The 27,208-nt window shown below is 43.8% G+C and overlaps 2 protein-coding genes across 6 annotated transcripts in view; one reads left to right on the top strand and one right to left on the bottom strand.

The window, feature by feature from the left end:
- Positions 1-27,208, bottom strand: part of LOC114874392 (tetraspanin-12-like) — a 182,760-nt gene that overhangs the window by 51,480 nt on the left and 104,072 nt on the right. The gene's annotated exons all lie outside the window — the stretch shown is intronic.
- LOC114874391 overlaps positions 617-27,208 on the top strand; it is an 83,019-nt gene continuing 56,427 nt past the window's right edge. The window contains exon 1 of the mRNA XM_029183616.2: positions 617-954. Coding sequence (XP_029039449.1) covers positions 882-954 — 73 coding nt within the window. The 5' untranslated portion in view covers positions 617-881. The remainder of the gene's footprint in view (positions 955-27,208) is intronic.

Raw genomic sequence — 27,208 nt, 5'->3', positions numbered from 1 at the left:
CGGGCAAACGTCTGGAAACGGTGTAAGCGCGACGAAGAGGAGGAACGAGAGGAGAAATAACAAACGGGCGGAGCGGAGGGTGACGCGGTAGGGATGGGATTCAATTCAATTTCCTAAGAAACTCTTTAGTGTTTGAGATACAGCCGGCGAAAGGATGCGCGCGAGGTTGAATGTACGCCGAGCCGGCTAGACGGAGAGACCGAACCGACTAGAAGAAGCTTGAAAACGAACCGAAAAGAGACGAACTACCTCGTGACCGAAGGAGAAGGATAAAAAGCGTGGAAAAAGCATAATACGGAAAGAGTGGCAAGAGAAACAGACGAAGGACGAGTGTTGATATCGACGAAGAAGACAGAAGTAGAGAGGCAAGAAAGACCAAGTGCAGCAGAGCGAAGGAACGATGTCCTGGACAGAGAAGAAGAAAGAAGTAGAGGCGAAATGGTCGGTAAGGGTTAGAGAGAGTGAGAGAGGGTGAAATAGGGAGAAAGGGAGAGGGTGACTAACTGACCGAGGGTGCCAGGAACGTAGGGGAGTAAGGATTCTGTGCGCGAGCGCGAAGCTGGCGCAAACTCTTCGTGCAGCATCCCTCGTCAGTTGCAAGTCAGGAACTGTCGCGTCTGCGTGCCGTGTGAGTCGCGGGATCCGTTCGACCGGTTCTCCCTTGCCGCCTTGTTTTCTCCGCGAATTTCAACCGATTTCTGACAGTAACCGCCGCCACGGTACACGGTAACGGAAACGATAGATCGCACGGTACACGGTACCGATGTCATTTGTACGCGCGGTCCGCGTCGTTTGACGTTAACGAGGCTAGTTCTACTTGAGACACCTTCAGACACGGCTTCGAAGATCGTCGAGAACCATTCAGGATTCCCCTAGACAGGATGGATAAAGACGTTCGACGGAAGTGCGGGAAAGTGCGACGTGCTCTGTTCCATCTGCTGCTGATAGTGGGGGGTAAGTTGTTAAAAGTGATCGTTTGTTTCTTTTTTTTTCTTCGATCGATCGTCGAGTGATCTTCGTTTTCTGCTTACGCTTGGATCAAAGTGCAGGGGAAAAGTTTGAAGGATACATCTTTGATGGTATTCGATGGAAGAAGGGTGACCATCCCTTGCGAAGGCTGACGAGGAATGATCCCGAAGCCGGAAATTCAAAAATTATGAAACTTTTTGAATATGCAGGGGATGCTCTTCTGCTGCCTTTTTTAGTCCAAGGGGGTGAAAATCACCCTTAAAATTTCGACGGTGTTTCCTTTTTTTTCTATGAAACCATTAGAAATATCGAGAAACTTTATAAGCAAAAGTTTTATGAATAAAACAGAGGCTACAAAAAACATTGTGATTTAAAAAAGAAGACAGAGTGACCATTTTAAAAAAGCCTCTATGATAATGAAATTTTTCAAAAAAGTGTTCAAAAGCACAATCCTTTATTTGCCGACACATTGTCTTTCAATGTTTCCGGACAGCGACCGATCCATGAGTCTATTAATAAGACACTTTTTGGTTCTGTATTGGGATCGGGAGCATCCCTTGCGAGTCTCGTTTGGGTCGAATAGACCCCGTCGTAGAGGATCTGCTGATGCAGTAAGAGATCAGGATTACCTGAGATCCTCCACAGAAATGGGGGTCGTTTTGCGCCCTTCTATGGCCCCGTTGGAATTGTCTCGTTACGGTGACTTTGTTTCTGATGGATCCTACTTGGATCTCGAATTCGATTTTATAAATTTTCTAATTATTTCATGAATCTTTGTCTCTCGAATCTTAGCGACGACGATTGAAATAGATTCGAGCTTCACTTAAGATTTCAATCAGCCCCGGTCCACGGGAATTCTGGTAATATTCCCTTGAAATTTTCCTGACGCTTTACCTAATGCCGTCTCTCGTGATTCTACCGATTGCTCCGAACCAGTAGACGGAATTTCTACTTCCTTTATCGCGATCCCTTCGCCAGAACAATTTCTCGATCTCGTTGATTCTCGGCTCCTTTGTATCGATCATGAAACTTTCAGTCGATTCCAAACTTTTCCATTGTCCAATTTTTACTCCTCTTTGTTAGTATTTTTCTGGGCCGATGGCGAGAGGTGAATGAATCTATTCTCCCTGCTCGACTTGCAAGTTTTTTGGCATCCAGCGTGCCAGGGACCTTCTCCAAATATAGTATGCCATCACTGACCTCGTGTACCGTTTGCTGGATTTATGATGGATCAATTACAATAGTTTCTCACTCTTTAGATTTTTCAGGGTTAATTAGAACAAATTAATTGAATTAGTACTTCTTCTTCAAGGAATTTCTTGATCTTCAGCAATCCCAATTTCTAAACCTCAGCTGGCACCTGATTTTCCACAATTTTTCAAATTATAATAGTTTCTCCCTGTATAGATTTTTGAGGGTTAATTATAACAAAATAATTGACTTAGTATTCCTTCTTCAAGGAATTTCTTGATCTTCAACTACCCCAATTTCAAAACCTCAGCTGGCACCTGATTTTCCACAATTTTTCAAATTATAATAGTTTCTCCCTGTATAGATTTTTGAGGGTTAATTATAACAAAATAATTGACTTAGTATTCCTTCTTCAAGGAATTTCTTGATCTTCAACGAACCCAATTTCAAAACCTCAGCTGGCACCTGATTTTCCAGGATTTTTCAAATTCACTGCCCGATCCTCCAGCTTTTCCAGCCGGCTGATTCTCGTCTGGAAAACGAGGCAGATGGATCTTCGAGATGTTCGCAGGACAAATCGCGACGAATGCATGCCGGAATGTACAAGTACTCGTTTCACTTTATCCTCCACGTCCCAGACACCCTGTTTCCAAACACACCTACCCTTCGTCTCGCGAAACTTCTCGCGATATTGAAATCCAGTCCTGTCGCTTTCCGACTTGATCGAATGTAAATAATGTTCCTGGAGAATCTCCCTGTGTCGTAAACGGCAGTTCTCCCTCGCGTTTTCCGAAAAGACTGGATGACTCACAATCCTTTTGGTGGATGGCAAATAGAATCGCTAAGTATTTTTTTTTCTTTCAAAATTGCCTTTTGTAGAAAAGTTTTGTGTCAACAGAGGCTATTGTCGCGGGTAATTGCTGACAGTTGTTTTGCACCATTGTTGTCTCTCTTTCTGGGTACTCATTGTTCTTCGTTGATTCGTTTTTCGGAGGTCAGGACATTTTGTAAGGGAGGTGATAAGGGTTGAAAGAATATCAATGCACGATACCAATACTGGACAGAAATAATTAAAAATTAATTCTATTGTAACTAGAATTTTTCTTTTCGTATTTCCCTCTTTTGATATCAATTTTCACGATTATCCAAAGGTAACTCAACACCCTGATGTTCTTCGCCTCTTCGTTAACACACGTTTCTCACGGTGGTATCTTGATGACAACGTCATTATCATCTAGTAGCTCATTAGTCTCATTTGGCGTTCTAATTGCACATTTGCCTCTTCTTTCTTCGCTCTCGTTCAAAAGGACATTCGCCGAGAAACAGCTCGTGTTCGCTCGTTCAACAGGGCTTTTCATCCTTGATCCTTGATCCAAACTTTATTGATTTCAATCTGCTAATTGCAGCCAGCTTTTTTCCCCCCTCGTTCCTTACACCGGTAACCTCGGTTATTAGGATGTGAAAAGGGGTGAGATTGAAAAATCCGCGAATGAAAACGCGAGCGTGTACAGACTGACAGGAAAACAGGCCACGCGAGGCGTTTTGTTCTCGTCTTCGGACGTTTTTCACTCGGAAACGTTGTTCCTTTCGCGAAACGGCGCTGTATCGGAACGAAACGCGACGCCATTCAACTGAACGATCATTTCAAAAGGAATCTGCGAGAAGAAGGCGACGGAAACTGTCATCGCTTTAATCTGGTAATTGCGGTTACGCGTTCTTCTTTCTTCCCTTTCTATATTTTCAGACTTTGTGTCTTCCCATTGTTCGAACAAAGGATTCGGATGCTCGCGGATAGCCGTGTATGCACACAGTAGGCTTATTTTGCTTTCTTATTCTCCATAGCTTCGCTGATGAATACCCGAGGTAAAACTTTCAAATATTAATCCAAACTCTAAATCACTCAACCTCCCCCGTTCGAGGGTTAATCCATCCCTCTACGAACGCGTCTGCACTCCGAAAAACTTTCGGTGTAAATTCTTAATTTAACGAAGTTCCCGGAAACCGTTTCACCCTAAATTGAAGCGATCTAATTCAATTTGCCCGGTTTCTTACCGGCACCCTCCACGATCCCGTGACGTTCCTGCGGTTCCGCGATCGAACCTCGATACGAACTAACTCGAACAATGCACCAAGAGAATCTGATTCGTTCTCTTTGCTGCCATAAAGAAAAGAATTCTTGCGATAGGTGAGCTTTTTTAGAAACCGACATTCAGCTACGCTTTGGCACTCTTTGAGTGTTTGAATATCGAATTCGAACTCGCGATGGATTTTTAAAATGCATCGAGAAGAAATTTTATAGTCGAAAAGAAATTCTCAAAGAATTATCGAATTACTTTTTCTTAGACACACAAATTGACAGGATTAAAGTATTCAGCGATATTCAAAGTGAAAAACGATAATATCTCCAAGAAGCATTTATGCGATTGATTTACGAACTCGAAGAGCCGTCGCAGTATTTTATGAACAACGTTTGTTCTCGTACTTAAGATACCATGAACTACGTCGACTGGCGAATGCAAACTCATAAATATCCCGCCGCGACCGTTAACCCTGTCGTTTGTTGAATTTCCTTAACCAGAAACCGTGTATTTGCCATTCGGAAAGTCTAACACGTCTATTCGTTGCAGAAACTGTAAGACGTTAGACATTAGAGATACGAAATTTAATTTACTATCTTCGCTAATTGATTTGATCCCGTTAATTGCATCCTGCTCGCCACTTTCAAGCTTTCTTATCGTCGCGTTAGCGGATCCGGGGACAAACTTGGGCCAATTTATTCGGAATTAACCTGATCGAATTATCCAGCCGTCTGTTACACCGTTTAACGAGCTTTGTAAGGAGAGCTTCGCGGTCGAATCGTCGGGCACAAATTAATCGCCTTAACGCGGTTCTGCGGAAGTTTCATTCGCTTGTCTCGTTGATATAATGGTAAAGCAATTAAGATAAAACAAGCGTTGTGAAACATCTACCTTGCAACTCTCTTCGAATAATACGATACTCCATAATATGATAATTAGTAAAATATGAAATTTGAAATCGGGTGAATGGACAACGATCCTTCGAGCGTAGAATAAGAAACTAGAGCATCGAGGTTAATAATCAGCCTAGATATCGGGAAAATCTGTTAGCGGACGTGGCCCAGTAAATAATCATCCGACGAGCGAAATACATTGATCTGCCAGATTGATCAAGCTCCCTTCCTGTTCGTATAAAAAAGTCTTTTCTTCGAGCTTCTTCTAGGATCAAACACGGCCACGAAAGGGAAGGCAGACCAGGCGGAAGATTTGCTCGAGGCACGGCCCATTCAGGATCCTCCTTCCTCCACGATACATTGTTTTTCTCCTTCATTTTCCCTTTTTTTCCCTCCCTCCTTACTGTTCCTCTTCTTTGAAATTCGAGCACGAAGGATGCAGAAATGAAGAGAGGGTAAATTCGAAGACCTCATCGACTTCCACCCTCCAGCTTCTTCCCTCGGTCTCGTCTTTCAATCGTTACTCGTCATCTTCTCGTTCTTTGTTCTTCTGCAAGGACAGGATTTCCAGAGGCATGTCGCCTCGGACATTCGATCCATCCTCGGTCGACGAGAAGTTTTATTTCGTTTTCTGTCCAACGATGTCTCTCCTTCTAACGATTCTTTCATCTGCCGACCGTTTTGTAAACCCTTGGCCTGTTCTTCGTGCCGTACGCGTACGTGTCCGGAATTCTTCTTCTTTGTTGCTCCCCTATCGGTCCAGGATACATTCGTCCTCCCCTGTACCACCCTGCACCCTCGTCGAACGAACACGTTTCACCGGGATTGGTTCGTTCGGTCTCTTTTGGATTTACATTCGTTCCGGAAAGTTTGAAGGATATCCTTGAACGATCGCATTAAATCAACGACCGGTTGATTAATTGTTCTCTTCTACTTCCTTTTGACATAATAAGCCGGTAACAGATTAACCAGCCCTGTTTCCGCGAAACAAGAAGAGCTCTCGTTAATTAACGAACCGGCGCGGCCGGAATGCTGATTAAGGGCCGCGAATAAAAATCGTGTACAAATTAGAAGGCTCTTCGGTAATTGCAACTGGAAACCGTCGTTCCGTGACGTTGGAAAAAGGGGAGTGTTTTCTTTTGATGACAGATTTCTTCACAGATTTTACGTCGGTTGAGCTACACGCTTGTCCGTACAGGATTTTGGGAAGCGAGATCCGGTGTCCTTATTTCCGATTCTTATCGTGGATTATTCGGGCGATCTTGTTAGCGGTTCACGGAGCTTTTTCGTTGTCGTTAAGAGGCAGATACTTAGTGCCAGGCGAGCCCTTATCGTTTCTCCATGGATAGATCTTTGTAAATGGACTAACGACTCCTTCGGAACCATTCAATTACACGTTCTCTCCATCGATCTTCTTGCTAGCTTATTCGATACAGCTGAACGCATTGACATTTCCAGCTACTACGAGTCCCGACATGAATATTCAAGACGTGTGCAGCTTGTATGCAAGCAGAATGCATCTTTCCAATGCGACGTGCAAACATAATACTGTACCATGCGCCCTTCTTCTTTCTGTGACACGGCTCCGCCGGGAATCCCGTTACGATTATTCTATAAGGGATGCCTCGATGCTTGTCCCAGTATCGTTGCTTTTTCCTTGTCCCAATGCTTTATATAAAATATTCTCTTATTTTTGTAAACTCTTTTACTTCGCTTTGATTCATGTTCCCTTTTTCTGCTGGTTGTTTGTTTATTTTCTTTGATTGTCTGACAAATCACGGGCTTATATCACTTAAAATATTATATTCTGATTTGTACTACTCGTTTGGCATTATATAAATTATTTTACCATTTTTATTACAAATAATTTTAGTTTACTTTGAATCACGTTTCATCTTTGTGACGGTAGTTTATTTTTTTTTTTATTCTGATAAAGCATAGTCTTGTATCACTTAAAATATCATATTCTGATTTCTACTACTTGTTTGGCATTGTATAAATTATTCTACTATGTTTTGCAAACAATTTTATTATACTTTGAGTTTCTTTTCTTCATTTGTCTGACTAAGCACGTACCTATATCACTTGGCGCACCGTATCTCTGTTCGTACTACTTGTCTGACGCGAATCAATAGCATTCTACTCGCACACAAATGATATATTTGCACCAGTGCAATATCTGTCTTTGTTCCAACCTACCCTGTTCTGTTTATTTCAGGCAAAAAGATCTATTTGCATTTAAAGACGGTCGTTCGTCTTACCAGCAGTCTTACGACTTAATCTCCATGATCAGGCAAGAATTGCACTTGTTACAAGGCGAAGTAATTGGCCTCGTTTCGTATCGAGTCGAAGATATTCCACGTTGCAGAAGAAGATTGCGGTTTCTTCCTCCGTCAGTCTGAAAAATCTAGGAAGAACGCTTCCGTTCGCGATAGAAATAAGAGATAGCCGTCGACACAAACAGCCAGCCACCTCCGATTGTACCTTTGTTCGTGGAAATCAAGTTAATCTGTAGGGCTGGTTTACCGTTTCTTTCATCGATTTCCATCTCCATCTCGTGCCTGTTTCAATTGGCGCTCGATGTTGCGGAAGAAACAAAGAATCAAAGGGGACACCCCACATACCCTGTAGCAACTTCCGCCAGCCAAGCTTTCCAATTTTTCGACGAACCTTCCATTCCTTGGTAAATCAACGCCACGGAACGCGTCACAGTCCTCGGTGTTTCATCCACCATCAAGAACACACCACGGTATTTCCGTAAGAGGATCGATCCTCCTTTTGTCTCTGCCTCTTTCTGATTTTCTATTGTTCCATCGATTCGTCCAAATAGTTCCGCGAATCAATTTTTTATTAAACGTTCTCTGGGACCATGCAAACTAGACACGCGTTTTAATGGAAAAGTTTTTCGTTAAAAGTCACAGCTCGTTTCATCAGCCACTCGTGATGGATCATCGAACCTGATCGCGGAATTCTAATTGATCAGCTGTCCAATCGATCATCGGAACCGTGAAAAATATCGATCACGAGCCGAAAATAAATTGCTACACTGATTTAGCATTAACTCTTTCAGTTATATCAAAAGCTATCACTTGTATACGAAATTAATTTCTCGTTCACCCTGCATAGATTATTTCAATCTTTTCAAATAAGAGAATCTATAAAATTAGGGGAAGAAGCGATCACGAAAGCATCGAAGGTGACGAATGAGAAACGGGCTGATAACGAAGCGGTTCGATCAAGGTTGATAGGCTGACGGAGGGGTGGAAAGGTGATGGTGAACGAGCATCCTCGGTCCCAGAGTGTTTCCTTTACAGGGTTACCAGGCTGGAATCAGGGCTCGTTACGATCCCCTAGGCACGAACCAAGTTTTTACCGTAATGGAGGGCGAAACGGCCGCGAATTCGCCCGCTTCTTTATTCATCGCTCGCAAATTGTTACCCTCGCTCGTTCTACTAACCGAGGAGGATAAAAAAGCGGTCGGTGGAGAGGAACAGAGTCAATTAGTTCGTTACGCCTTCCACCGGTGGACGATTTTATTCCAATCGAGGGGAGAAACTACCCTCTCTCTTTCTTTCCGATTCCCTTGAAATTTCAATATCGTCTAGGGTAAATGTGGCCAGAAAAAAGAAATCTTCCTTTTATCACTCTCGCGTGAACGTTAATGAATTCGAGGGTGAAAAATTCTCATCTCGATGCTGTTTCGATAAGATACCTAATCGAGAGCTTAAATTTCAAAATTAACTATTCATACCCTTAATTATTATAGTTCAAAAAGTTACTACTAGGACCGACGATTTAATTTTCACGTACCAGTGGTGAAACATTTTGAAGAGGAAATATAGAGAACCGATTCAGTGGACGAATTCGTTGATTAAAAAAACAGGATGCCAGTGTCGTAATGGTACAAACGAGAGTACCCTTTAGCGCGACGATTTTCCGGAAATTTCATCTGTATCGCGATGGTTCGGTCGGGTCTTTTCCTTGCCCACTCGTGCGGACAGTTGCACGAGGGTAGTTATATACCGATGGACACGAGTATCACGAATCGTTCCGGAAAGGAATGCCGGTCGCGTGCGTTAAAAAGAAGACGATTCTTCTCGTTCCGATTGACTCGTAAACATCCTGTTCCCGTTCGTTTTCTCTCTTGTACATTTATTTCACCGACGAGCTGGTTTTCTCCTTACCGGGACTTTTCAAAAATTCATTCGACCACCAGTCGAACGCTACGTGACGCTTTTCGGGAATATTCTTCGGCAAACAATTCCATGGAAATCAAAGCTTCGGGACCAAAACTCTACGTGACAATTTTTTTAAACATCCCTCTTCCACCCCCTCTCCTCCCCAACGATAAACAACTCACGAGTGAAATTCCACGAATCGTGAACTCTTCGATTCCTTTCGTTCGATTTCGAGTTCATCCATCAATGATGAATTTTGTTAAAGCGATATTGGTAAATAAATTTCTTTCAATTTCTTTAACTTACAAATTTTTCAAAATAATTTTCAACGATTGAAATTGTCCGAATTTCTTCTTGAAGTATATAAAGTACCGTTTTAAGAGCTTGGTTTACCAAGTATATTTTCGGAATGGTAAATCTTGCACGGGGGTGGTTCTTGCACTTAAGAACCACCTATGTAGTCCGCTTTCCCTCTTAAGTCTTTATTTATTATACCCCGTTTCCCTTGCTCCGCGCACGATTCCGTTGAACGACTGCTTTTGCTCAAAACCACCCCTCCCCGTGATTTGTTGTCGTCGATTTGTATACACGAAGTGAAACATGCAGTCGGGACGACGGTACGGGAACGATAACAGAAGAAACGGGAATAAATTCGTGCATACTCACGTTTTGCCGTCTCCCGTTCCCGGGGATGTGTAATCTTCCGGGGGTGATTTGTTGATGCTGTGAATACATTTGGAAAATGCTACTTGATTGTTGGAATTTCATGGAAACGACTGGCAAAGAGTTTTGTATTTCGTTATTCTCATACCCGCTTCCCGTTAAATTTATTCATCAAAATTCAACAATCGCGAATTGATTTTATTCAAACAAATATACCGATATTTTTCGCAACTTTCTTGCTGTTGAACCGCTAAACGTCGTCGGTAAAGGAGTAAACCACGCTCGGTATCTCTTGTCGAGGGATCAGCTTTTCCTCAGCGATCCTCTCGCGGAAACGAGTGCCGTTTGTTTACAGTCGCGCGTTTCGCGGTTGCTTTCAATGTTCCCTGATTCCAATCCGACCAGACGTCGAGGAGAAGTGTTGAGCAAAGCTGCCGTTCGTTTCTGTTTGTTCCGTCGAGTCGTAACGTTGCTGAAACAGTGTACTTTCTGGCGTGTTTCATTCGGAAGTTTCAACGTTTCATTTCGTCAGGACTGAGAAAGGATTAAATAAAAAAAAAAATAAAGAAAAGAATAGAAAAAGGAAACAATGAACAGTTTCGTCGAAGCGATCTAATCGTTCCACATCGAACGAACGTTTCGCTGACGACGACATCGTCGAAACGCTTTTGTCCCGTTTGCAAATTGCTGATACCGAGCTAATCGACACGGAATAATTCGCTTTATATTCTGTTTCGATAACCAAACGATCGCCGGCCGCGAATTTTTGCTTCGAGCTAACCGCGCCACCGACGAGTCTCGTTTAAAGTCTGCCGGTTAATAATTAATTAACACCCACGAGATTCGACCACCGAGAGTCAATTAAGCGAATTATTCGTTCGTTATCCGCTGCGTTTCCTCGCCTAATTCGTTAAACAACTCGTTGTGTTGCAAATTATTCAGTTTCGTTGTAGGTCAACATTTCTCACGTTCGCGATATTTCGTATTAATCATCCCAAAGTTAATTAACGCTTTGATTACCGCGAAGATTATCAGCGACTGATGCTTCCGTCTCACTTTCATCAACGTTTTATTCGTTTAATCTTAAACGAAAAAAAAGAACGCGGTGCTTCATCGATTATTGAGAGGCAGAGGGTGTTAGTCGCATAAGCATCGACCCCGAATTCACACTTTGCGCGAGGGCAGGACAAAAGAGAGGCGGCCGTGGTCGAAATTGCCAGTGAAAATTCGGAAAAATCGGTCGAACGGGAAACGTCGATCCATCGAATTCGATTGAATTCGTTCAGGGAGGCTTCGACGCGAGAAAGTGAGAGAAAAAACAAGCTGACTGGAGCCGATTATTGCGCACGGGCGGGACCGTTTCGCGGCGAACGCGTTGCATCCTCTGCGGTTTTCATATTAATTCTCTTTTTCCAAATCCACGAAAATGTTTTTCCTCTGCCGGATTCACCAGAGATGAATGTAATCCCAGAGTAACCGCTTATGATTTTCGTTTCGAACGTAGGACAATTTTCGCCGAACCTTTTATCCGTTTCCATCGATCGGTACCGCAAATTTTTTTTTTGTTTCTAATCGAACAATCGATAAAAAAAGAGAGAAGACAAATTTCCATCAAGATGGCGCGAACAGGTTAAATTGAGATTAACCGATGGAACGAGATTATAACAGGCTTGAATTCTGATCCGATAAAATATGGAGTAGCAAACATTGACCCAGAGGTTGTTGAAGTAACATTAATGAAGCCTGCAAGCGAATAAACGACTGAAAATGCAGTTTCTCATTTCTACAATTATGCTGGAATTCCTGAAACGCGTCGAATTCCGCTGCGAAATGGAGATCCTGATTCACGGTGAACATTATCCTCGCATTATCCACGCTAAACTATTACGAACACCCTTTGTTTCTGCCCTTAATTGAGAAAAAGAGACGGATGAATCGTCGTCGAACTTTATTCGAGAGTTTCGCGCAAAGGAATCAGACGTTCACCAAGTTTTTTCATTCGCTTAAGTGCTCCCGAGTCCGACGGCGACGTAAGAAGGCTCGAATTACAATGGCTACAATTGAATCATAGATAGCATACGTTATTCGAGCATCCATATTCAAGCAGAGAAAGGATCAAAACCGAGAATGCATGGAAATTTCATGCAGGGAAGAGAAGAAGAAAAAAAAAAGAAAAGAACGAGAAGGGCGAAGATGAAAGGGTAAGAAAAAGAAGGAAAGAGGGATCCTTGGATCTCGCGGAGAGAAAGAAAATCTTTCGAAGAATTTATCACATATTGGCTCCTTGGAAAGCCACATTTTTGAAAAGCAGAACTAGCGGAAAACTTTTCTCCGCAAGCGAGATAAAAGGTTAATGTTTGTAGTAGAGGATAAGAGCGTACCGTAGTTCAGATATGAAATTTTTTTAAGCCAACCTCATCCTCGGGGACATTTTTCCATTACGCAGCTTTTAATTCCGCTCGTATGAAGCGTTTTAAAGAGCTCGACAAAGGAAAAGTGAGAGCCATTGAGATATTATATTGGACGCGTTAGAAAGATTTATTACAACGATCAATTCTCTTTTCATCCATCGATGCAATAATTTTCAATTTTATTCACCGCTATTTATATCATCCCTGTAAATTATTCATTCCGAACGAAAGCAAACGTGTTCGCGAATCATTTTCACGTTCGCGCCTGGTCGTACGACAAAAACACACGCGTTAATCGCTCGTTTAGCGCCTGAAAACGTTTTACCATCTCGTACGGTTTCCTCAGGGTGAAAAGATCCAGGCAACGAAAGCTCGGCGCACAAACGAGGCTCGTCAATGAGTCGATTCACGGGTCACGCCTTGCTCGTTCCCTCCAATCAGGCCTGTTCGCGATTAAATCAGCGTGGAACCGAGGCGTCCCACGCGGGGCTAACGAAGAATAAACGACGGCCTCGAAGGAACGGGAGCAATTTAGCATAGAGAAGTAGAGGCTTTCCTTAATCGAGTCTCTCGCCTACGCCGATGAAATTATTCTCCATGGGCCGGACAGATGGGTGGAAAAGAAGCGTACGCGGCTATTTTCTGGCTCTGTGAACCGCAAGAAAAAAAAAAAAAAAAAAAAAAGAAATTCCATCCCATGGACCGCAACGTCGTCCCGGTCACGCTCGGTTGAGCGGAACCGAAACCGGAACGTATTTGGAGAATTACATCCGCAAGCGTTTCCCGTTTCTACCGCTGCCCCTTCGTCTTATTTATGTCCAAGCTCGGACCTCTGTTTTTCCTTTCTTCATCTCTACTGGCAATCGATGCGAGAGAACGAAGGTTCTACTTTCAGAATTTCTTGGATTCTATGAGATGAATTGTGAAGTATAGTACAGCTGAGTTATTGTTAAATATAAAATTTAAATGTTCAATAAAAATTGTCCAATACACTTTCGTTGAACAATTCGAATACCAGAACGAGTAACTTCTCGTTCGATTTCAGAACGTTAAACGGGTTCCCGTTTTATTCCAACATGGAAACTCTTCGACCCCTAGACAGCTACCCCTCTCTGGAACACACGGCTATAGCCTGCTTTGAATGTTCCCTGGATATTAGAGAAGTTGGAAAGTTATCGAACGGGTCGCATTCGTGTTCCAGAAATTCCCGGGAACTTAGGACATCGTTGGCTTGTTTTCCGCAACTTTTACAGGAGAAATCGGGATCGTTCCTGAAGAATCGTTCGGTCGTGGGATACGTTAAACGTTCCCTGCTTATGTTACCGAGTTACCCTGTCGTTTAAAATTATTTATGAAAATAATCGGGCTCGTTGATGCTTTAATTACAAAGACACCTTTCTATGGTTTACAAACTATCAATTATCTGTCAAAAATTAAAATAATTCCCGAAAGATTAACGTCTCTTCGGAAAATAGTAGTGTCTAAAAATCCCAGCTGACTCGATCCCTCCCTCGATGTTACACAATGGAGGAACGAAGGGGACGACCACAGTCGTCGAATGTTTACAATAATCTGAACGAAGAATCTGCCGTCGCTATCTGCAGAAATATAACGGAGCTGCGGGAATGGGTGGGTGGATTGTTGGCTGGCTCCATTTTCTATTGTTCCGTCCGGGAACGCGGCGAGATCGCGCGTTTCTTACATTGCAGCCGAGCTTTTATAACGGTTGCACCCAACGCGGCGAAGAAAGGCCGACGATAAAAGAGCCGTTAAGCCTTCGGGAGGAAAAGAAACAATTGGTGGGCGGAGAAGGTGGTGGAAGTGACGACCGAGGAAGATTGAGAGGGAACAACGAACCGTAGAGAAGCTTCCCTTGGTTTACGGGGGGGAGGGGTCTTGGAAAACAGCGGGAGAGAAAAAAAAAAGGACTTGTTGCTACGGAAGATGCCGAGGAAATCGTCGACCGTGTGGGATTTCGAAATTGAGAGAGAATTTTAAGCTGGATTACGAAAGACGAAGTACAACGAGAATATAACTTTCGTACGATCGACTCGCGAGGATGAACTGGTTATTAAGTTAACGATACAATTTTTCACCCGGGATTATTACAGATGTGGAAGCTGTGAATTTCGTTACACAAGAATCGTTTTAAAGCCTCTTTTCTTACTCGATTAAAATACCACCGGGGAGGAAAAAAAGCAGCGGTCGCATTACGCGTAACGCCACTTCCGAGCGTTTCAACAAATTCACGGTGATCCGCTTAAATTTTCCAGTTCGTCGCTTATGCGACCCATAAACACTGTGATAAACGTTTCGAATCTCCTGGTCGGAAAGGAAATCCAGCCTTCGTTCGTTAAACTACGTTGCCGTTGAACCTAAGTGGTTCCTCGACGAGGGAATTTTCAACTACTCGTTTTCAAAAAAAAAAAACCTCCTGAAAAATGCAACTCCCCGAGGTACGAATTTTTCCTCCTCACCTTTGGGAATCATTGTTACTTCACGATTTATATCGACCTCCGTTCGGCTGATAAAAATTGTCTACCTTCGTGTTTGAGCGAATCGTTTTCTAATCAGTTTGCGGGGGAGGTGGATAGATTCTTAAGTCGTGAAACGACTGGTAAAAGTTTCGTAAGAAATGGATGCTTTAGTGGACGGGGGTGGTTCGTGGAAAGAAATAGGAGCAGAATGCAGTAGAAGAAGTATGTGATCCACGGTAATGGCCAGACGCCTGGCAGTTCTCTGAAAAACTTTCGACTTCGAAGGTGAGTCTCTCTGTTTCTCTTGACCCCGTTGCTCCACGACCTCTCGTTTTTCCAACTATTGTCCCTCTCTCTTCGATCTACTTATGGCTCGTCGCTCTATTGGTTTTTACTATCGCCGTTTCTCCATTATTCGAAGGCTTAACGACTTCCCTATCGCCCAGACTCGAACGATCCTTCGAAGGTGAGCACGGGTTATCCTGTTCACCTTCTATCTTCATCGTCGTCGAATTAGCTGTTTAGGTCTGATTACTGTTCACCGGATGTTGCTCTAATTGATTTACAGTAAATCCCTCGGAGAATTCCCTTGATATATCTAAGAAAAGACCTGCTGCTACTAGCATTACTTTTTCTCTTCGACCACGTTAAAAATTTCGAAAATACTTTGATCGCGGTTTCGAAGTATAAATCATCAACGATCGTACGAGATCGCTTTTTGAAAGACAACCAAAGAGGCAAGGCGCACTTGAGGGTTGAAAAAAAAGAACCGACCCCGATGACTCGTTCCCGTGAAAATCCTTTATTAAAAGCTGGCTGGGATAAACAAAGATAGAGAGAGAGAGAATAAGGGTGGAAGAGGGTGAAACGAGCGCATAAATTATGCTTATGAGCCACTTCGTGTGTTCTCTGGCGCCATTTTAAAATTATACTTTTAAATGCAGCCACCGTTGGTATTGGTGGAGACGCTTCCACCCCCCTCGGTAAGGGTGGCCAGCCCGTTTCTTCCACGACACCGACTCACCGCGTATCATCCCCAGCCACGCTGTTACCCTCGTGAATTTGTTACCCACCCCTGGGGGGAGCCTAAGAGTATTATTTTGTTAAGAGTTCTGGCTGCCACCGCGACCCAGAATAAATTCACCGGGATACTGCGCCTCCTCTTCGAGGGTCAAAAAGAATCGCCCTATTTATCCTCGCGAACTGGAAACAGCTGGTTTCTTTTGCAGCTGCACCCTAGTGCCGCGCGGCGATAACATTTATTATCGCCAATTGAATTGGATCCCTTCAACCACCCCTTCGTACGCTTTTCAACGCAAACGTCCTTAGGGATAAATAATGAAATTTGAGCGGAACCGTCCGGAAGAACGAGGACGGAAGCAAATCGAGCGAGAAGCAGGGATAAACGATTGATACGATCGAATTATATCGAAGTTAAGGTTACATTGCGGGGCGGGCAATCGATTTCCGCTTCGTTACTCGCGGTTTTCCTATTCTTTTACCGCGGTTGGAAAAAGCTCCGAACTGGCGAGACGTGTCTACTGAAAGTCCAGTGGTCGGACGTAAATAATCAACAGGGCGAACGCTCGGTCGCGGTCGTCGAGTGAAATTAAGAGGCGGAATTTCATTGCGCGAGACGCCTCTCTGCCCTCCGCTTCGTCAAACGACGCGTCGTTTAATAAGCAGCTAATTGTAAAAACGTCCGTCCTTTGTAACTAACCCGATGATACGGTTGCAGAGCAGACGATAGAAAAAGATAGAAACAGAGAGGAGGAGAGATGGAGTTGAAAGCGGGAGACGTTGAGGGAGTTAGTTAATTATTCACGGTCAATTTTCCGCCGCTTTGACACGGCTCGCCACATTGACACAGAAGCAACTAGACTTCCGAAGTTCGGGAATTAGCTGGCGAAACTCGAACAAGATGGAAACTACCGATGGCCCCCGAGGGCCGACCGTTTTCGGTGCACCGCTTTCCGGTTTTCTCAGGACGGTGTTCATTTCCAAGTTTCCCGGCAATTCTTTCAGCTAAATATAAACGTTACGCCATCTGACTTCAATTTTTCATTCACAATTGTATAAACACCAGTTAGTTTCTCGTTACGAGTCGCTAAAATTCATTCGAGACACGAGTGTTTTTTTTTTCTTACGTCGGACGGCAAGAAATCGCAGTAATAAACGCGTGTGAACGTTCTCGGTACGATGTAAGGTTTGAACAAGCAAAAGTAGAGGCTTGTAATTATTTTGTAATATCTGGAAGGTTAGTCGACAACAGGAACGCAACAATTCCGAATTCGAAATTCAAAGGTCCTACGCGAGAACATCGCGAGAACAACAAGACGGTTTTCCCGTGAAAATAATATCGCGTCACGGCGTTAATAATTCCCCGTTTAATTCCGAGAATCAGACCGTGACGGACCGACGCGACGTAAAGTTGCACCCAGAACGAAACGTTCTGGTTCGCGTTGACGCTGTTTATAATATAATTCCTCCTGCCTTGCCCTTCCCGCCCCGTAGTCGCGAGGAAAACGTAATTATTATGCTTCCGCTTTTAGCGCGCACCTTTCCTCGCCGCACAAACGGGAAAACAATAAAATATAAGGAGTTTCTCTAGCTAGGAAAATCATTGAGGTAACTTTGACATTCTTCGCGGCGATATAAATCAGAAACGAAGGGTTGATTCGACTCAACGTGTAACCAATTTTCTGTGCTCACTAATTTCCTTTTTATTGATTTTGAAATATTATGGTACGAAAACAACGATCACTCGAATCCCTGGGTAACCATTGTCAAGTGTTATTCGGTATTTAAGCGACTCCTGAGAACTCGAGGCGAGCACACACACCCCCTCGTTCTACCCTTTGTTTCCGGACCGTTTGTCTTCCGGCTCATTCCCGTTGCCGCGACTAACGCTCAGCTAACTCTAAGTAATGGCACGACGGTGTGTTAATCGCGGCGCGCGTAACTTAATTAGTCGAAACTTGTAATCGCGGCGCAACGTCGGCGTAGATAAAAAGGGATGGCCCGTGCGGACAGACGAGGAATCCCGACCAACAGGCATCCCTGGTGAGTAGAAACGGCTAACTAGCCAATTTCGACGACCTCCCCGACTGAGAGGGAGAAATCTAACTGCTTTTGCCTCTCGTGATGCGATAAGGGACTTCCGAATAGAAAAACCACCCCCAAAATTGATTTTAAGAATTTCCACCACAATTCTTCTTCTTATTTTTACATTTTCCTCATCGTGTTTTCATTAATCCTTTCAATTTTACATCCCCTCGCGTTCGCACCCTTTATATCATTCCCAACGTCTTAGAAGAGCCTCTTTCTTTCCCGCCCACTTTCTTCAGTGTCGTTCCAAATTCACCGACGTCATTCTCCTTTTTCCTCTGCCATGGAAAGGCTCTAATTAATCAGCGGGCTTTCGTCGCCCTGGATCGCCGAGCAAATTCACCAGAGTGATTCAAGCCGAGGAAGGGTTAAGGGTCGAGGAAGATCGTTTTGCGGTTGAAAGGTGAAGATCGACGAGGATGCACTCGATATTCCGTGCCACGTACCCTGCTCCTAAAGTGGCCCTGTTTCGTTCTGACCTGATTTTCACTCGAGAATCGAGCATGTTCAAACTAGATTCGCCAAGCTTCCTCCGTGCAACTACGTGAATCGTGTTAGGAATGTATTTCGAGACCGTTGGTTAATTGTATCGAGAGTTATCGGTATGATAGCCATGGAAAATTGGACGTTTCGTTTGAAACAATGTAATTGCCTCGAGGCTTAGAGCGTCCATCTGCTAATTGGATAATGAAACTTGTAATTCAAAAATATAATTTTAATGGATAAGGTATGCATTAAAGTCTGATCATGAAAAATATCTCTCTCTCTGGAATCATAAAATTCACAGTAGGAAGAGGAATATAATTTTTAAAAAACATTACCCAGCTTTCCGAGCAAACGAACCAGAACCAGTTTCGCGAACACGCTTTCAGAGTTGACGCATCACAGCCAAGCTTAACATCAGTATCACGTAACAAAGTCGATCTCAGCCGGTGCGACGATCCCTCAGGAACCGGCTGAATTATGAATTTTTTACCGAGACCAAGAAATATACCAACCCCTAACCGTGTTAAACCGGATTGCACGCCGACGAACGAGCTACCTCCTCGTGATGGGTTGTTTTTCGAGGAACAGGTGGTTCTTCGGTCGATCTCTTTTCGAATGTGTCGCCAAGGAATTCGCGAAACCGCAACTGGGTCAAACAGAGTCTACTCTGTTCGTCAATTTTTCAGGTTCCATATTTTGCCTCGTCTCGTACCCGATTCGCGTCGAATATAAGTTACACGAACGACGCTTTCTTATTTCGTTAAAAATAAGCAAATTTTTCATAGAATTTCGTGAAATTTTATCGAGTGTTTTAATTAAAAATTGATAAATTACCGGGTTCCTACGATCGAGAAACAGGTGGTTACCAGAAGAACGATCGAACAAGATTTCACGCGGGAACGATTACAAATTCGTCGGTGATCTCGTTAAACTATCTTCTTTGTGAATGATTCGTCGTTGATCGAGCCCTCCTTCCCCTGAGAGTAAATTAATTCTCCGATTCAACGCGAACCGATGTTCCCTTGATCGTTTCTTGCTCGAAGGCTTAAGGATCCACGGTAAATTCACCGAGCGGATGGAACGAGTGAAATGGAATCGCGAGAGGGAGAGGGGAAGTCGACGAACAATAGACCGAGAACAAAAGCGACAAAGTTACGCGGTGGACTCTATTAAACGAACTATAATGAGCCGTCCCCGTGCATTTAGTTAATTAGTCGTTACACCGTCGAATCTGAGTTCTCCATCGCCTCGACCAATGTTTTTCGCTGGATATTTGCACGCATCGATGCTTGATCGAATCGAATCAAATTAATGAATGATTTTCGGGTGCTATTGATCATTTCATTTGACAATGTTGAAGGGATTACAATGCCGTTCTGCTGCTGTTACGTCAATATTAATTAATTAACACGCGTTCATTTAAAATACTCTTTCAATTTACATTATCCCGCGTTCAATAAATAAGCTTAAACTTTCGCTTCGTTCGCGATAATATATTTTTTAAAAGAGCAATGTAAGAATGCAAGTATTTTTGGGGTGAGAATACATTCGTGTTCGGTAAAGTTAAAACTGGACGAGCTTGCTTTCCTGTTGAAATTGTTGAATTGCTCGCTGTTATTTCGCTGGAAACGCTTGTCCACTGGATTATACGCGGTTCGTTTGACACTGGAAAACGAATGAAAACGTGGCACACTTTCCGCCTTTGATCCGCGATTCAGATTCAATCGGACCGAACACGTTTCCGCGCGATAGTCGCCGAGGAAAAAAAGGTACGAAATTGAGCCCGCTAAAAGCTTCGCGTTCGAAGTTTCACAGGAAAATCGTAGTTCAAAACGAGCCAGTTGCTTCTTGAAACCCACGAAATATGAGAAGAAGAGAAGTGAACTATGTTCCCCGAGTTGGAAGCAAGGAATTAATACTCTTCGATTACAGGGACGGGGAGAAGGCGTTCGATACGCGATCGTTCGCGGGGGAAGTTTACGTATTCGCGCGGACGTGAATGCGGCGGAAGTCGAGCGATAAAAATGTCGGCCAGCAAGGGAAGGTATTCTTGCCCGGCTTTTTGTTTAGCGAACGCCGCCGGATCGAAGGACTTCGAAAGAAGGCAGCGACCGAACGTCAGTCAATGCTGGTTCCTTTGAATATTCCGCAGAGAAAACCGCAAATCTATCGGCGCCGCTTCGGACCCCTTTCTCCCTTCAATAACGCGTCCCTTGTCCTTATTTTTTCATCCACCAGGTTGTTTGTTCAAATACCCGTGAAAAAGAAATTATGAATCTCCTATGTTTCATTTTCTAAAAATATTTCACGTTGAAAAAAAAAATGAAAAGGCTCGATTTTGCTTCTCCGATATACAGTTTCAAGAACATTTAAGTCTGATACTTATCGCGGCGCAGCCGACGATGAAAATTGCAGATCGGTTTTGAAATTTCGGTTCGCCGTGCGGAAATAGATGCGCTCAGAGTCCCAACCCCCAATCGGATTTCGTCTTCGCCGGCTGATAAACTCGACCGACCGGAATAATTCCGCTGTACGTATCGCTGTGGTTGAATCCTATTAAACGAAGCAAGAGAAAGAGGGAGAGAGAGATAGTTTGCAGCGCGAAACAGCTTTTTGCAAAGGCCAATAAGTCGGCGGCAAATTAAGCGGAAGGGGCGAATTATCGGGCAACGAGTTCGGTAAGCCGAGATTCGATCGCGGAGGACGTCGCGTGGTAGATTCTCTTGTTTTTCCACCCCCTCCGCCATCCTGGGGAAATTAAACGGACGCGGATACCTCGTCGCGGAGGTTTATTGCATGTTTCAGAATCGAGCTACCGGAAATCGTTAACTTCCCAATTGGTTAATACGTTTAAACCATCCAGATAAAGTTTCCAAAGAAATTACCTTTTGATATTCTAATTTCAAACGAGGATAGTACATTTGAAACTCGACGATTCTATTTAAACGTTGAACGTTTGAAATGAGAGAAGAATTTTGATGTAAATATGAAAAATATGAAATGTATGTTCCAGAAACTGTTACTTAGAGATTTAATTGCATGCAATATCTGCTCTTATTATTCTCGTACAATGTATATGTAAAGCTTTTAGTAATGACACGAGATTTACGTTTGATACTAGACATCGTACGACCCGGTTTGATTACATTCTGCAAATAAGGTAGAACTACCAACGGAGAGGTATTCAGGAAGTAGAATAAATCCGTGTTTGGTCAGACGGTCGGTCTCTGTCGCTCTCACTGCACGGAATCACATTATCCGGAATCGTTTTAAGGAGAATGGGATCGTATCTGTCCTGCTGTCCGTAAATGGAATAAAGCTGTGCTTGGTCTGTCGCTCGCTAGTGGAAGAGTCCTGTATCTGGTCAGACCACCCCGTGCATTCATTACGTTGACAAATAGATACCATTTTCCACTCGGTCTCCCTTATTTCTTCGTCCACGCCGATTAACAATTTGTTTCGTTACTTTTTTTACACCCTTTTTATACCCGATTGGCCGATTGAATCTTTAAGAATCCGTCTCTCGGAGGTCTCGAAAAGCAAGGATGCTTGATGGTGCCGTTCTCGAGCGTCGAATAAAATATAACGAGGAGGAGAATAGGAACGCTCGATGAAACGTTTTCCCACCTTCTTTGACTCTTTCTACGAACGCCTGGTCGTCGAGTGGCCGATAAGTGTTTTTCTATCGAGCTTTCTATTCGGATTTTAATGGTCAGACTTCGACGGTACGGCTTCTTTTCGTCAACAAATCCACCGACGAATGGATTTTTCGATGGGTATTCAACAACCTGATATTTGTACTACTACTCTATAAATTGAATATGTTGCCTTAAAGCTTTGTCATCGAAAGGGTTCGTTAATCTTTCTACCACATAAACAAACGTTGTTTTTGACATTGTTTATCGAACCGCAGGAGACGCATAAATGGATTCGCAGAAGGTGACGAACGATTTCGCGTCAATTACCGCGAACGACGCCCAAGGCGGTTATGAAGTTCAATCATCGCGAGGGAGATACAGAAACGAGGCGGTTATTGTGCTTTCGCGAATTCGTCCCGCGAGAAACGACGACGTGAAAACGCGTCGAGGAAAAAGGACTCGCGTCATTTCTGCTCGCTATTCTTCGCCTCGTCTCCATTGAACGATACCGCGCCTTTGACGCGGCAAAACCGTCCCGTGTACATACCTCGCTTTTCTCTTCCCCTCGCCTTTGCCTGCTCGTCCGTTTATCCGTTTATCTCTTGATTCTGGAATCCCCTTTTGATTTCTTCCGCTCGACTTGCCGACCTGCCGCGGAATCAAAGCGTCCGCGCAAACGGAGCACCAGGATTTATTTGTCGAACACTCGCGCAACGGAGAATTCGACACGACGAAACGTTAATTTTAATGATTTCCTTTTCACGGCAGACGGGATCAAAAATAATCCGACGGAATTGTGCCTTATTTTATTTTCCCGCCGGTATAAAATATTTCCTCGTGATTCAATTTGAAAGCTTTGATATCGGTTTCTATAGGTAACCCGATGTGTATCGCAAACAACGGATCAACGGAATCCAAAGTCCTCAAGTGTTCGCCAGCAAACTACCCATCTCCCTGTTTATCGTTCCATTCACCGGTATCCGACAAACCCAGCAACCGCTCGAGCTAGCCCATTTGGCCGCCGGTGTTCCAGCGGAAACAATGGCCGCGGTTACATCGTGTCGCGCAGTCATTTATTTCCGGCATCGGTGCAGCCCGTCCGAAACGTGAGAAGATTACTCAACGTTTCCAACTCTCTCTCTTTCTCTCTCGCACCGTCTCCCTTATTCCTGTGTCTGTGTTGTGGTTATTGAAAATAATTGGGAGAAGTCAGCGACAGGAACACGGCTCTACGTGCACCCAGTTTCGTCTCAGGCTGATTGTCAGTGGTTACCAGACACCGTTCGCGCGATTTACCAAATTGTCCGAGTCCGAACTTCCTAAATACAGTGTTTTATAATTTGTATCCAGCTAACGAATTGCGATTGAAATGCCGTTACCGATCACTTAGAGTGATGTAAATTTTATTTGGAAGATCATCGTCGCAATTGTTTGAGAGTTACTTTGAATTTAAGAGAATGTCTGACTAATGCTAGGGTTGTACTACTTGCGCCGCGGTGCCGTGCGCGCAGCTGTACTACTGATTTTTCCGATTTCTTTTAAAATCGAATACTTTAATAATTACTGGCGTTACTTTATCGATCCTTGAAGTTTGAAATAAAAGGTCTATTGTAACGGAAACTACTATAGAAATGACAATGAACATTTGATAGTAACACAATACGTATTGAATGCCTATTTATTCTGCAGTATCGTTTTGATTGGAACCACTTATACGAATTTGCAATGCATGAATTGTTCATTACGCGGATACAGATCGAACGTATTATCTCATTGTTCTATCGATCAGGTTTGTTATTATACTCTATTGTTGCTCGAATGCAAAGGGAGAATTTTTAAAAACTACCGTGTCTTATCGTTTCCACGTTGATGCCGAAGCGAGTTTTCGAATTTCCCGTAGGATATCAACGAAATGCAACAATATTCCAGCGCAACCCGGAGTTGTTTTTATTCCTACCGTTTTCGCGATAACGAAATTGAGCGACCATTTTATTTCCATGCTGTACCGCGACCGCGGTAACGCGTCGCTCTGTGAAAAGCATTAATCTGCGACCCGCTGTAACCCCGAATAATCCTCAATTACTATACTGAAACTCAGCCCCGCAGGCAGCCGCTGTGAATAAAAGATACCGTTTCCAGAAAGGAAATATGGAAGGTGGCCCACGAAATTTCCATCGGGTGAAACTCGTCCCTTGATACCCACCAATTTCGGGGCAAAAACAACTTCTTCTTTTTCTCTGTGCCTCGCGTAGAGAAACGGAAATATTTCGACTGGACGGACTTATTATCCTGCCCGGCGTTCGTCTGACAGCGCACCCTTCGTGTCCTCCGCCCCCACTACTACCCCTGAAAACGGGCTAAAGATAAGTCACTTTCTATGCATTCCAGCACACGACACATCATCATGGAAACTTTATACTTTCATCTAACGCATTAAATGTCATAAACAAAGCGAAAATAACAGAAGCGCGATCGACAATTTTTCTTTCAATTTTCCGAGACGTTCAATTTGCGCAAAGTCAACTCCCGATTTTCACAATTCGCCGTTGCCAACTAGCGATTCTTTTCGATATTTTCAAACGAACGAGATCCTTCGGGGGCGTCGATTTATCGGAAAGGAGATTTGTCTTGTTAGAAGTGACAAAGCTGTCGGCAGGAAGCTTAAACTTTCATCGACTGGAGAAAATTGGATGGAAAGTAGATTATTAGCCTGTTGCGTGGATACGAACTCGTCGATCATAGAATCGATATCGTTTTAATTGATAGCTGAATAAACTGTCGATAATCTCTGACCCGGTAATCGATTCGCCGTTGGACAGTTTCGTTTAGTTAAAAATTGCTTTTAAACTGCTGTAGAATTGACGAATGGAATATAAACGAAGTTATCCGTCGATAAATTCATTTTTCTACTTAATAGATTGGAATTTAAAGAAGTTTCTCAGAAAAATCTTCAGAGTACTCGTAAAATCATTCTACCGAAAAAAGAATATGTCGTCGATTCGAGTCGTAGAAAGTAATCTTGTAAACTGTACAAGTGATCTGCAGTCGGACAAGCTCGTTTCGTTCGAAACCCATCTGTGTCGTGTTCGGAGAAAATTGGATCGATTATTGGGGTTGCACGAAGGAATCGGCCATCGATCACCCTGCCTGATCCATCGGTGAATCTTGATGTAATCCAATACAAGTAGTTAGGGTGTTGCAATCATCTGTTACTCTGATTTGTGCTTGTTCTACGTAACCTCTGACCTACTAAGACAATGTACTAACTTGCAGAAATCACGTCGTTTATTTTTCAACACCACTGAGGAATTGTAAAATTTAGAGAATGAAAAGAAAATTGATTTCCATTAAAATTTAAAATGCTATCCAAAGCAATTAACTTACTACCACCGAATTGGACAAAGTTTCTTCCTCTTATTTCAGTCCAGCTTGTAAACTGGAAATTTCATTTTATACAAAACGAGATTAACCCTCTGCCACTCGAATTCCATTAAAACTTCCCTGAGAACGAATCGAACCTGTTCGCGCCCTTTGCGAGCTCCATTCTGTAACAGACTTAACCTCCCCTCCCAAGAATCGTCGATAGAAAAATCCAGCCTCGCGCAGTTGCTTCTTGACGTTAAGTGGTCACGTTTCCTTCCGGCCGGAAGTTTACCACGATACGAGGTGCAGCAAGAGTGTCGAAAGTTGTTGGAAAAGGCTGCGTTCGAAAAGTGACTCGGTTTCTCGTCGGAAGATCGCTTTGACGCGACGGACGATTCTTAGGTGGGGGGCGCGTTTCCACGAGAGAAAACATTTCGGCCGTGTCTGCGAGCTGGTCCCGTGTAAAAGCAAGCCCGTCGACTCGCAGCGAGAACTCGTTGAAAAGTTTCACGTAGAACTGCCACCGTCTCCGACGTTTCAACCGACACCGCTTTCTCGTACAACACCCCCCCGTGCATCCAGTTTTCCACGACTTCCTTACCGTAACAACCCCCTCCTAGTCCCACGCTTTCCATTTCTCTATCGTCTTTCTTCTTCGCGACAACCTGCTTCTCACCGTGGATACACGCTCGTGAGATATCATTTGCAACAGGGTTAGAATACGTCTGCTGTTTTGAATGCTCTTCGGGCTGGATTTTCTACGCTTTCAGAAGCGATCCTTTCAACGAGACCCGTTGCAGTTAAATTATTTTTCTTCCAAATACGGTGTATCAATTATCGTCCAAAGAAAATTGTAAAGGGGTAGTAATGGAAATGCAGGGTAAGAATCGAGAGTCTAGGAAACTGGAAAGCGTTCTCTATCGATCTAGCCACTTTGAAAATATTGAAATTCAAATGGATTCCCTTGGCGTACCTTTTCTCTTCGGTACACAGAACGCTTCTTCATCCCCCGCCACTCGGGAACATGTCATGAGGAGTATGCTTAATAACATCTCCGGCAGAATTTTAAGTAGCCATTCCACCTCCCCTAACAACGAGACTGTGCCACGAAATTGCTCGCCCAAAATGAAACCCTTCAGGAACTCGAGGGGTGGAAAAGTGACGGGGCTTCTTCCTCGTTCCTTTCCTTCGTGGTAGAAAAGATTCCAAGTTCGAAACAGTGCATGTTCGGCTGCAACCGATCGATACGATCTTTCGGCGAATCTGCCATCCCTCCTCCCTCTATCGAACGTTACTCTTGCTACACCCACTCTTTCCCTCGCTACCCTCTCGCCCTCGCTAAATCCTGTTATCGCCGTGTCATGGCGCGTTATCGGAGCGATTGTGCAGCCCGAAACCACCCCCTCCCTTTCGCGATAGATTACTGTGGCTCGTAGCTGCCTAACGTCCGGCTCGAGCCACCATGAATCATGGCTTATGGTATGGTGGATCCAATTTCCAAAGCGTCGCGGGAACGAGTGCAGCTTATAGAAATAATGACGGGGCCAGGATGACCGTGAATCCCAGCTACATCGATAACGATCAGAGGATATTGATTTTTCCAAGGTTTTCCCCCCTGCTTTCCAAGGGGTCACCGACGAAAAAACCGACCGCTTCGTATCGTTGCAAATTGATCCCTCTCTATCGGCATCGATATCGATATTTTCGAGTCGGATGTTCGTCGATGGAAGCTTCTCCATGCTTCGCGTTTCAA

This window comes from Osmia bicornis, chromosome 9, assembly GCF_907164935.1.
Source record: "Osmia bicornis bicornis chromosome 9, iOsmBic2.1, whole genome shotgun sequence".
Taxonomy (NCBI): domain Eukaryota; kingdom Metazoa; phylum Arthropoda; class Insecta; order Hymenoptera; family Megachilidae; genus Osmia; species Osmia bicornis.
The sequence above is the reverse complement of the archived record's forward strand: the minus strand, read 5'-3'. Positions and strand labels throughout refer to the sequence as shown.